We start from the raw sequence: 12,619 nt of genomic DNA, 5'->3' as shown, positions 1-12,619 counted from the left end.
ATAGTTTTTGCCACTTTTCTAGTTCAACATTAAATCCAAAGTTTTGTGCCCATATTATCATAGTTTCCTTAACCTGTTCTTCCATTTTCCTGTCAAGTAAAAAATCATAGTCTTTTAATAATTTTCTCATCTGTTTTAAGCATCACTTGATCAAATTCTGTTAGGTCTCTATAGAACCCCCATGTTTTACAATCCTTAGCATATCTTGATTGCATCTGCACCTTATACCACCAGGAAATATTAAGTCCCTGTTCTTGTATTTCTTGCTCCAGTTTCAGGCCACCATCCTTATCCAGAATATCGCCATATCTTATGATCTTTTCAAAGTTCAATACATTTGGATATACAAAAGCTTCCATAGATGAAAGCCATCTTGGTAACTTATTATACAGTTTTAGCTTTAGTTTTTCACACACTGACATTAAAGATCTTCTAATAAAATGACTCAGGAAGGATCCATGTGACTTAGCTTTTTCATACCACATATAAGCATGCCATCCCGTCTGCAAGTCATGACCTTCAAGATACAAAATTCTTTTATTTCGCAACGTTACCCATTCTTTTAACGAAGTTAAAACAGACGCTTGATAATACAACATCCAATCAGGAAGACCAAAACCTCCATTTCTTTTAGCTTCCTGAAGCATTTTTAATTTAATCCTTGATTTTTTTTTCTCCAGATAAACCTCAAGATATGAAAGTTTAAGTCATCAAAGAATTTTTTATCAATTTTTATGGGAATCATTTGAAACAAAAACAAAAGTTTAGGTAATATATTCATTTTGACAAGAGCTATTCTTCCCATCAAAGATAATTGTAAAGTGGCCCATTTTTCCAAAAAGCCTTTAATATCCTTCAATAATTTATCATAATTGTCTTCTTTCAAGGTAGTACATTTAGCTGTAAGATAGATTCCCAAGTATTTAACCTTTTTAACAATCTGCAAGTCTACTTGTTCCTGGAATCTTTCTTTTTGTTCTCGCGTAAGGTTTTTAACTAACAATTTTGTTTTTTCTCTATTTATTTTCATTCCTGTAACTTCACCATATTCTTCAATCCATTGTAGAAGTTTGGGCATTGTTGAAAAAGGTTCCTCCATTATAAAAACCAGATCATCCACAAATGCTTGCAATTTATAACTTTCTTCCCTAATTCTAGTTCCTTTGATGTCCTCGTCATCCCTAACACATCTGATCAGTACCTCTAAAGTCATAATGAACAAGAGGGGTGACAGAGGACATCCTTGTCTTGTGCCCTTTTGAATCTCTATAGGGTTTGAAAGTCCTCCATTAATTAAGATCCTGGCCGATTGCTTTTGATAAATACTTGATATCGCATTCATAAATCTTTCACCAAACTCCATTTGAATCATCTGTTGTTTCATAAACTGCCAATTAACATTATCAAAGGCTTTTTGGGCATCTAAAAACAATAAGGCCATTGGTTTTTTGGTATGTATCTCATAATATTCTAAAATATCCAAGATAGTTCTCAGGTTATTCTTCATTTGTCTTTTTGGCAAAAAGCCATTCTGGTCTGGATGGATAAAGTCTACTAATAACTTCTTTAATCTTTCTGAGAGTATGGAAGCAAAAATTTTGTAATCCACATTTAATAGTGATATAGGTCAGTAATTTTGAATCTGTGCTACATCCATATCTTCTTTTGGTATTAATGTGATATTTGCCTCGGTCCAAGTAGTCGGTATCTTAGTATTTAACAATGCTTCATTACATATGTCTTTTAAGAGTGTAGCAAAAATTGCTTCGAAAGATTTGTAAAACTCGGCCGGTAGTCCATCCGGGCCAGGAGTTTTGTAATTCTTTTGTTGCTTGATTGCTTCTATTGCTTCCGTGATCGTGACTTCTTGGTTTAATAATTTTTGATATTTCTCTGGTAGTTTTGGTAACTTTCCCTTTTGAATATATTCTTTAACTTTCTTGATTGAAATCTCCTCCTTCTGATAAAGCTTTGTAAAAAAGTCTTCCACTATTTTCTTGATTTGTGCACCCTGTGAATGTAGCTGTCCTTCTCTGTCTTTCAATTTCACGATCAACCTTTTCTCTTTTTCTTTCTTAACTTTATGTGCTAACCATCTCCCTGGTTTATTAGCATTTTCGAAGAAATTCTGTTTGGTCAATTTCATTTGTTTACTAAGCTCATTTGTATCCAAAAGGTTTAACTTATGCCTTAAAATATCCAGCTGAGACTTAAGACTTTGTTTTGATGGTCCTCCTGCAGCATTTGTTCCAATTTCATCAATTCCTCTACTATCAGAGCTCGCTCTTGTTTTTTCTTTTTATTTATTTGTGCTGACTATGTTATTATCACTCCTCTAACATAGGCTTTGGCTGTATCCCAGACATTCTGTAAAGAGTTTCTTCTGGTTTATTTATTTGAAAAAATACTTGCATTTCCTTATTCATCTTTTCTGCGAATTTTTAATCTTTTAACCAGGCTTTATCTAGGCTCCATCTGGGTTCCTTTTAGTGATAAGAATACCAGGTTGTGATCTGCCCAGACATTTGCCTCTATTTCAGCTTCTATCAGATCTGGTACTAAGTCTGGAGTTATCCAAACCATATCAATTCTAGACCACAGCCTATGTCTATTTGAGTAAAAAGAGTATTTGGCAGAAGATGGGTTTTTGTGCCTCCAAGCGTCTGTCAGTCTAAATTCCTCAATCATGTTAGAGCAGGACTTTGGGAGTATCCTCCTACCCTTTTTTCCTTTACTAACATTCTTATAATCCATTTGTTCATCCACAATCGCATTAAAATCTCCCATTAGACACATCGTCTGGAAATCCACTTGTAGAAGTAACATGTGTAATTTTTGGTAAAAAGTCTCCTGATGATCATTTGGCGCATATATTGCCACTAAAAGTACTTTTTTCCGTTTAATTGTAATTTCAACCATCAGAATTCTACCTTCCTCATCAGCAAGAATAAATTTAGGTTCCAGTTTTTCCTTAACATAGAGTGCTAGATCATTTTTCTTTTGAGAAGTAGATACAAACAATTTTCCCAGTTTTAAACATTCCAAAAGTTTAACACTTTGCTTCTTAATATGTGTTTCTTGTAAACAAATTATATCTAATTTTCGTTTTTGAAGTTGGGCAAAACCCTTCTTCTCTTAGCGGGTCCATTCAGTCCATTAACATTTAAGGAGAGGAACTCAATTCTCCCTTCTCTTTTTGTAGCCATATTTAAGAAAAATTATATAACTATATATGTATATATGTACATATACATATCTACTTATTTTTCACCTTACTTCCACACTGATTTCAATGCAATTATTTACAGTACAACCCTGTGCTTGTCCACTCAGACTTACTCTCAAATAATAATGGACAGGATTATATTCCTATGCCTGGATCAGACCCAGTGGAATTAAAAACTGTATTCAGTGAAAATCTTTAAATAGTAAAACTGTTTTAATAAGCTATCTTAAGGCAAGCTTCTTCAGGAAGGCCTTCAATAAACAGCATTTCCACTGGACAGGTCCAACTACTTGAGGGTTAACAGATATATTATGGCAGAAGCTTTCATGGAATACCAAAATGAGTATTTTAGATGAATGACTCCAGAGTACCAGCAAGTTTGGATGCTGCCAATGATATAAATATTTAAAAAGATAAAATTTGTTTATATGGAGTTAACATTTGTCAGGACTGTAGCCATGACCCCTCTGGGTTCTCCACACCAACCACATTGCAGATGCTAAACTAATATTCTCATAAGCATGTAATATTCCCTCTGTTTCAGAGCTGAGTGATGCAGCTTATATAGTCAAAGCTGAACCACATACACACAAGTGTTTAGTGTAAGGGAGCTTGGAGAAACCCCAGAGTTTTCAGAGATACAAAAATAAAAATAATAAGGGGAGACCTTCTCTTGTTCCTTTCCAGCAAAACAGTCCAATGGGGACTTGGTGTGCTCATGGCCACAGGGTTGTGACTGAATGCTGGGGAACAAAATGGAAAACCAGTGAATGAAATGGCTAGATTGTGATACTGCATGCTGCAACATTTTGGCACACACATCTCATGCATCATTGTGCCTAATCTTTTGATCTTGGCCATGTCTTATGCATTCTGTTATGCTGACCGCAAAAAATTAACTGCATTTCTTAACACATTGTTTTCTGAAAGTTTTGTCCGCTTCTACTCCTTTCAGTTTTTGTTTGTTTATAATTCAGGTCTCTCATCCTTTCTCACACTGAGGAGTGATAACTCAAGGATCTCCGAAAAACACAGTCGGCCATCAGCTTTTACCTCAACTTTTGTAAAACAACAACATCCATATCAGCCCAAAGACAATGAAAGTAAGGGGGTTGATTAATTCTCCAGTTTATAATTCATGTCATTAGATGCTCAGTAAATTATAATTTCCTATTGTTAATACAAATTCCTTGACATACGGTACTTTGAGCACATCCTGAGAAGAAAGACTCACTGGATAAGTCAGTAATGCTATGGAAAGTTGAAGGCAGAAGAAGATGACCAAATGTTTCTGTTGGTTATGTGCCATTAAATTATCTCCAATGAATGAAAGCCCTCCAGAAAGTTATATCAATGACAGCCCTGTCCAGCTCTTGTATATTCAAGGCTGTGGTTTCTTTTATGGGGTCAATCCATCTCATATTTGGTACGCCTTTTCTTCTGCTTTTGACTTTTCCTGATTGTCTTTCCAGGCAGTTTTTCCTTCTTGTTATGTGCCCAAAATATGACAGCCTCAGTTTTATCATTTTTGTTTCTAAGCAAAGCTCTGGCTTGAGTTGATCTAGGACACACTGGTTTGTCTTTCTCTCAGTCCTGGATATTTGTAAAACTTTCCTCCAGCACCATGTTTCCAGCACATCAATTTTCCTCCTGTCAACTTTCTTCACCGTTCAGCTTTCACATCCATTCACTGTGATTGGGAATGCAATAATATGGAATACCTTGACCTTGGTCACCAGTGAAATTATATAGTCCTTATACTTGATGATCTTTTCTAGTTCTTTCATCGCTGCCTTTCCAAGTCTTCTTTGAATTTCTTGGCTGTAGTCTCCCTTTGAATTGATGACTGAGGTATGTGAAATCTGTCACCGTTTTGATTTCTTCACTGTTAACAGTAAAGTTTTGCAATTATTTTGTGGACATGATTTTTGTTTACTTACTATTTAGCTGCAGTTCTACTTTTGTACTTTCTTCTTTCACTTTTAACAGGAGCCATTTCGAGTCATTGCTGCTTTCTGCCAGTAGTATAGTATCATCAGTGTATCTTAAATTATTGATACTCTTCTACCTATTCTCACTCCTTCCTCTGAATCTAATCCAGCTTTCCTTTTGGTATGTTCTGTGTACAGATTGAACAGATAGGAAGATAAAATACATCTTTGTCTGACACCTTTGCCTATGGGAAACCATTCTGTTTCGCTATATTTTGTCCTAACTGTAGCTTCTTGTCTGTGATACAGCATATGCATCAGGACACTCAAGTGCTCAGACACACCCATTTCTTTCAAGACCATCCATAGCTTCTTGTGATCTGCACAGTTAAAGACTTTGCTGTATTCTGCTGAGCAGAAACTGATCTTCTTTTGGAATTTTTGGTGTACTCCAGTAGCTAACATGTTCTTGTGATGTTATCTTTACTACTCCATATAAAGTAGTATTCTTTGTTGCAAAGTGCTGAGCATCAATTTTCTAGCATAGGAAATTAGTGTAATGGTCCTATAGTTGCTGCACTCATTTGTATCTCCTTTCTTGGGGACTGGAATGTACAAGGGGTTTAAAAATTTTCAAACTTATATATTTGATATTTTAAAATATATTTTGTATACTTTTTGTGGATGGCATTAAAAGGTTGGTACCATGCTGGGAAAAATGCTTCACAAAGGAAGGTGACTATGTAGAAAAGTGATGTTCTACCAAAAAAAAAAAAGAATTTGTTTTTGAAATTCTTAATAAATAGAGTTTAAAAAATGCAGAAACTTTTAAAAGAACCCTTGTATATTGAATGTTTCCACTCTGTGGGCCACTGATTCGTTTTCTGTATTTGTTAACATACTTTTGTTAGAATTTCCAGGTGCTTTCGGACAGAGCAGCTTTCATTTTGCTTTCTAATATTGCAGGCTCTTCAAAAGATTCTGCTTCAAAGGAGTCTGTCATCCTTTCATCTCTTATGTTTAGTTCTTCTGTATATTCTTTCCACCTCTTTATTTTCTCCTGGTCAGATTGTATAATTTATTTATTATTTTATTTATTTATTAAAACATTTTTATGCCGCCCCATTCGCCGAAGCCTCGGGGCAGCTTACAACATAGATAAAACAAGTTAAAATCCATATAAAATAATCTTAATTAAAACTCACATTATAAAATAAGCCGCCCTGGCCAGATAAAATTCAATTGTATTTAACATTTAAAATGTTGCTTAAATAAAAAGGTCTTAGCCTGGCGCCGAAAAACAAATAACGACGGCGCCAGGCGGACCTCTCTGGGGAGCGCATTCCATAACTTAGGCGCCACCGCTGAGAAAGCCCTTCTCCGAGTAGCCACCCTCCTAATTTCTCTCACGGAGGGCTCCCGGAGAAGGGCCTCTCCCGCCGATCTCAGGGGGCGACTGGGCAAATATGGATGTAAGCGCTCCTTCAGGTAACCAGGACCCAAGCCGTTAGGGCTTTATAGGTCATTACCAACACCTTGAATTGGGCCCGGACTTCAATGGGGAGCCAGTGAAGCTGACGGAGAACTGGTGTCATGTGAACATAACGTCCAGTCCCCGTCAGCAGCCTGGCAGCTCTATTCTGAACCAATTGAAGTATCCGGACCGTCTTCAAGGGTAGCCCCACGTAGAGCGCGTTACAGAAGTCAAGACGGGAAGTCACCAGCGCATGAGTCACTGTTGCAAGGCAGTCGTACTCCAGGTAGGGGCGCAGCTGATGAATCAGCCGAAGCTGGAGGAAAGCGCTCCTCGCCGCTGTTGTCACCTGAGCTTCAAGTGAAAGCTCCGGGTCGAGGAGCACTCCCAAGCTGCGGACCTTGTCCCTAGGAGGGAGTGCAACCCCATTCAGGACAAGGTTCAGGTCACCTTCTCCGAAGCCCGAACCGCCAACCAACAGGACCTCCGTCTTGTCTGGATTGAGCTTCAGTTTATTGGCCCTCATCCAGCCCATTACCTCGGCCAGGCACCGGTTCAGTACAGCCACTGCCTCACCTGGATTGGTGGAAAACGAGAGGTAGAGCTGGGTATCATCAGCATACTGATGGGTCCGCAGCCCACACCTCCTGATGACCTCTCCCAGCGGTTTCATGTAGATATTGAACAGTAAAGGGGACAAAATGGAACCCTGCGGTACCCCATGGCAAAGCTGCCATGGCGCAGAGCCATAGTCCCCCAACACCACCTTCTGGAATCGGTCGTTGAGATAGGAGCGGAACCACCGCAAAGCGGTGCCTCCGACCCCCAATCCCGCCAGCCTATCCAGAAGGATACCATGGTCGATGGTATCGAAAGCCGCTGAGAGGTCCAGGAGAACCAACAGGGACGCACTCCCCCTGTCCTTCTCCCTGCACAGGTCATCGTACAGGGCGACCAAGGCAGATTCAGTACCGTACCCGGGTCTGAAGCCGGACTGAAATGGGTCCAGATAATTGTTTATCTTTTAGCACTCCTAGGTTTGAATTTCTCTTTGATTTCTTGGATTTCTGGACAAGGTCTCTTGCTTTCCCTCTTCTGTTACTTTCTTCCATTTCTTTGCATACTGATCATTGTAATAGGTCTTTTTGTCTCTACATAGAAGTTGCTGAGAAGTTGCATTCAGGATTCTGACCCTATTTCTGTCACCATGTGCTTTTGCTTCTTGCTTGTCCTTTGCAATTGAGTTTTTTCTGTCACCCATATAGGCCTTTTCTTTCTAGTTGCTGCAAGAATTGTCTTTTGGCATTCTTCCCTAGTAATGTCTCTGGTTTCAGTCCACAGTTCTTCTGGCTCCTGGTGAAGTGAGTTTAGTAATGGTTTTTACGTGGACTTTTAATTATTCAGAGATGTTACTTAAGTATTTTGGCACTACGTTTCTGTTACTGGTATTTCTTAGCTTGACTCTGATTTTTGAAATTAAGAGCTGATGGTCACTACTGCAGTTGCTCCTGGTCTTGTTTTGGCAGCAAGAATAACTCTTCTCCACCTTCTCCTAATTACACAATCAATTTTATTTCTGTATTGGTCATCTGGTGAAGTCGATGTATATAATTGAGTGGCTGTTTGAAGTCTTCAATCTTGTACATGCTTTATTTGTGAAGAAGCCCCCTGAACACTGTGCCAATTGTGCTTTTGGAGAAGACTTTTATTGTGCTATTGCATAATTTTTCTGCCACATTAATGAAATTTTATAAGGGGTTGAGATGTTATTTATAGCTGTCCTGTGTTTTCCCACGACCTATCACATGCACACATGCCCATTAAGGAGGGAGAAACAGAATAGTTCCACAATGCCTTTTGACTGGTAGTGCTAGGAGCTGTCCATCCCAAGTAAACCTTCACAAGATTGGGCTGCAAGACTAGAATACTAAGTGCATGGATCAGTAAATCCAGTTGACTTTAGTGGGATTAATTTGTGAGTATCCAGATACCACTTTCCTGTGCTGCAATGCATTTGTTTCTGTAAGATCCCCGAGTCCTCTTGTTCAATTGATGGCAGCAATCCTGCCATTTCTGCAGCTAAGGGAATTTTCATAAGTTCTTAGTGAGGTGGCCTAAGAACACAGGTGGCCCTCCAGAAATTCTTGGACTGCAACTCTCTCAGCCCGAACACCATAGCCAATGAGTCTATGAATGGATCTAAAGGTCCATATGTTGTACAGGGTGGTTACTGTATGCTGCATACAAAAACACAGATTGCCTAAGGTAAGCCCCACAATAGCGCTTTAGATTCCTTAGCATTGAACTGGGAGAGTGCAATACTGCTCCTTTAGTATTTTTAAAAAACTATGTCACTGCATGTTTGAGAAACTATTTCTGCCATATTTGCAGGCTATGAAACAAGTGCTAAAGGTAAAGAAAGCATTCTTAACATTAGGCATGAACAGACATATAGATAGATAGATAGATAGATAGATAGATAGATAGATATCTTTAATGATTAGAAATTCACAGGTAGAAACACTTAGAATTTCCTGTTCCTTTTCTTTCTTGCAAATATGAAATATTTGTCACAATTGCATGGTATATTAATGCTGTGGGGTTTTTCTTCCCCTCCAGGAACTCAAAACTTTAAGTAAGGAATGCAGTGAAGAAAATATGGATTTGCAGCAACTCTGGGGATCATCTGTATTAGAAATAAACTAATGTGGGCAACCCTTGAACTAATTGTCAGAGAAGATTAACAGCCACCTTCTAACAAAGCCAGCAATGGAGGAGAAACCAGCTCAAGTTTGTTCAGTAGCAATGGAGTCTTTGCCTTCTATATTACACTACTACACCCTTCTCCACCTTGGTGTCCTCCAGATGTGCTAGACTACAGCTCCCAGAACAAGTGGCTATGCTGTCTGAGGATGATAGGAATTGTCCGTGCATTTTTTGTAAGAAAAAAGGTGCCGGAACTCATGAAATTATTTACCTTTCGCACGTAGTCAATCACTGTACACGCACACACGTCAGTTCTGTAACGAAACGTAACAGTTGCCACCCGCAGTAAGCACTCAGTGCGCGACCACATGACCAATCACAAGCCAAGCAGCGCCACAAGCTGAGCAGCGCCATCACAACCAGCACGGACGAAGTACGCATGCATCGGATTCGACACACAAGCAGTCCACATGCACCGTTTTAATTATTTTGCCGCCAACCTGCTACGCTTGACAGGGCGATTCAAATCCACATGGACCAAACATCAAACTTTCAAAAGTTACTTTTAAAACTTGGAAAATCTGTCGAAAAAAGGTGCCGGAACTCTGTTCCGGTGTGTTATATGACAAAAAAAGCACTGGGAATTGTAGTCCAACACATCTGGGGGACACCAAGTTGGGTGTGCTATTACTTACTGGTACTTTTTCATTTGGGAAGGGAGGACTGTCCATCAAGTTGGTGGTAAACCATCTGTAAGAGAAGGGTTATAAGGTATATAGTACATATATAATATGGTATACAGTTTGCATGCAGAAATTTCCATGTTCAATCCCTGACATCCCAGGTAGGGCTGGAAAAGGCTATGAGTATAAGAGCCATGCTGAATCAAACTAAGGGTCCATCTAGTCCAGGATTCTGTTCACAGAGTGGGCAGTAAGCTGCCTGTTGGAAAACCACAAATAAGACATATGTTTGATAGCACCATCCTGGCCATGTTCTCTTCAACTGGTGTACATAGACATACTGCTTCTGATATGGGAGGAAGCATAATGCCATCAGGGCTAGTAGCCGCTGATAGCCTATTCATACATTTATAAAATACCTTTTTAAAGCCATCTAAATTGGTGGCCATCACTACATCTTGAGGCAGTCAATTCAATGTGCTGTGTAAGAAAGTGCTTCCTTTTATCTGTCCTGTATCACCCATTAGTCAGCTTCAGAGGATGACTCTAGGGTCTGTTATTATGAGAGATGGAGAAAAATCTTTCACTATCCACTTTCTTCACACTACACATAACTTTGAACACCTCTACCATATCAATTTTTTCTAAGCTAAACAGTCCTAGCTTTACTCCTAGAGGAAATGTTCAACCCTCTCGGTGATAATTTTAGTCGCCTTTTGTGCACTTTCTCCAAATCTACAATATCCTTTATAGGTACAGTGACTAGAATATTACACACCATTCCAAGTATATTTTATTTTCAGTTCCTTTCCTCATTATTCTAATATGCAGTTTGCCTTTTTCACAACAACCACACATTGGGTTGACATTTTTATCAAGCAGTCCACCACAACTTCAATATCTCTTTCTTGACCATCCCATCAGCCTATACCCAAAGTTAGGACTGTTTGCTTTAATGTACATTAGATGATGCCCATTCTCCCAGTTTGAACAGTTCCTTCTGGAACTCCTCACAACTTCACTCTTCTCCAAATACTTTGACGTCATCACTGAACTTAGCCACTTCACTGCCCACTCCTAACTCCATATCACTGAACTTAGCCACTTCACTCCATTTAACATGTGAATATGTTAAAACCCATCGGTCCCAATATAGATCTCTATGGAATCCAACAGATTACATCCCTCCATTGAGAGAATTTACCTTTTATTCCTACTCTTTGCTTACCAGTTACTGATCTGTAAGGAGGACCTCTTCTCTTAGCTTCCTCAGGAATCTTTGGTGGAGGACTTTGTCAAAAGCCTTTTGGAAGTCCAAGTAAACAATGTCTACCAGATCTCCCCTGTCCACATATTCATTGACTCTCTAATAGAACTCTAAAAGGTTAGTGAGACAGGACTTAACCTTTGTGGAAGTCATCTTGATTTTTTCTCAGTAGGGCTTGTCCTTCTATAAGCTTACAGATTTTATTGTTAATAATGCTTTCAACCAATTTACTTGAAACCAACATTAAGCTAAGCAGCCTGCAATTTCCCGGATATTTCTTAAAAAAAAAAAAATCCGCTTTAGACACTGATCTTGGAGATATACTACATATTTTTAGTAGTTGAATAATTTCATCTTTGACTTCTTTATGAACTCTAGGATGACATTTCGGTCTGGTGGTGATTTATTAACTTTAAATTTGTCCTATTGGCTTAATTCCTCAGATTCCCTTCCTAAAAGTGTCAGGTCAAGCACAGGTATCTGCTCTGTATCTTTTGCAGTGAAGACAGATGAACATAATCCATCCAGTGTCTCTGCAATCTCCTTATTCTCCTTAGTACTCCTTTAACTCTATTATTATCCGATGTCCAACTGCTTCCCTAGCTGGTCTCCTGCTTCTGGTGTATGTAAAGAAATCTTGACCTTTGGCCTTGACCTTTTTAGTGATACACTCTGTTAGTGATATTCAGCTGTCTGAAATCAGAGATACTGCCAATCAGTGCAAGACAAGACTGAAGTAGAAGGACCAGTAGTCTGAACCAGTAGCTACATATGAGCAACTCCCTTTGAAATACTCATCTTGTTGCAACTCAAAGCCAAGATTAGGGGATCTCATATGAAGGACTGAGGGCGGTAGCAGTGATATTGTTCTGCCACTGCCTGCAGACATTTGGGAATTATGTTGGCAGAAGGTCCATGGGTAGTGTTGTGCTTCTGCTTCCTGAGACACAAAGTTACCTGTTGCTTTCTAGTATACTGAATGGCCATTAGCAGGAGCACAGAACAGGGCCATAATTCAATAGGCAGGGTTTGTAAATTGCAGGAACTTCTGGGGAAGGCAATTCCCTGCAAGCACTGTGTCAGTGTGTGATGCCTTGCTTTGAAGTTACAATTCATATTTACTATAGCTTACAGATAATTTAGTTGGAGTGGTTGCACTGGAGAAGCCAAATGTATTTGATCTTTCTTTCTTACCATGCCACTTAAATGATGAAGAATTTAGTACTAATTATTTGCTTCAGATTCATCTATATTGGCAGGCTGTTTTGTCATGTGGAAAGTCTCTTTTCTCTTTCAGTAAAAAGTGCTAAAGCAGTTAATCAAGACCATATA

The 12,619-nt window shown here is 38.9% G+C and overlaps 1 protein-coding gene across 1 annotated transcript in view; it reads left to right on the top strand.

Moving 5' to 3' along the window:
* The window catches only part of RGS22 (regulator of G protein signaling 22), a 90,280-nt gene extending 78,253 nt beyond the window's left edge, over positions 1–12,027 (top strand). Inside the window, exons 27-28 of the mRNA XM_044421460.1 lie at positions 4,204–4,329; positions 11,951–12,027. Coding sequence (XP_044277395.1) covers positions 4,204–4,329; positions 11,951–12,027 — 203 coding nt within the window. The remainder of the gene's footprint in view (positions 1–4,203; positions 4,330–11,950) is intronic.
* Positions 12,028–12,619: the final 592 nt, after the last annotated feature.

This window comes from Varanus komodoensis, unplaced genomic scaffold, assembly GCF_004798865.1.
Source record: "Varanus komodoensis strain SLA01 unplaced genomic scaffold, ASM479886v1 scaffold12, whole genome shotgun sequence".
Lineage (NCBI taxonomy): Eukaryota > Metazoa > Chordata > Lepidosauria > Squamata > Varanidae > Varanus > Varanus komodoensis.
This window is presented reverse-complemented; position numbering and strand designations above follow the sequence as displayed.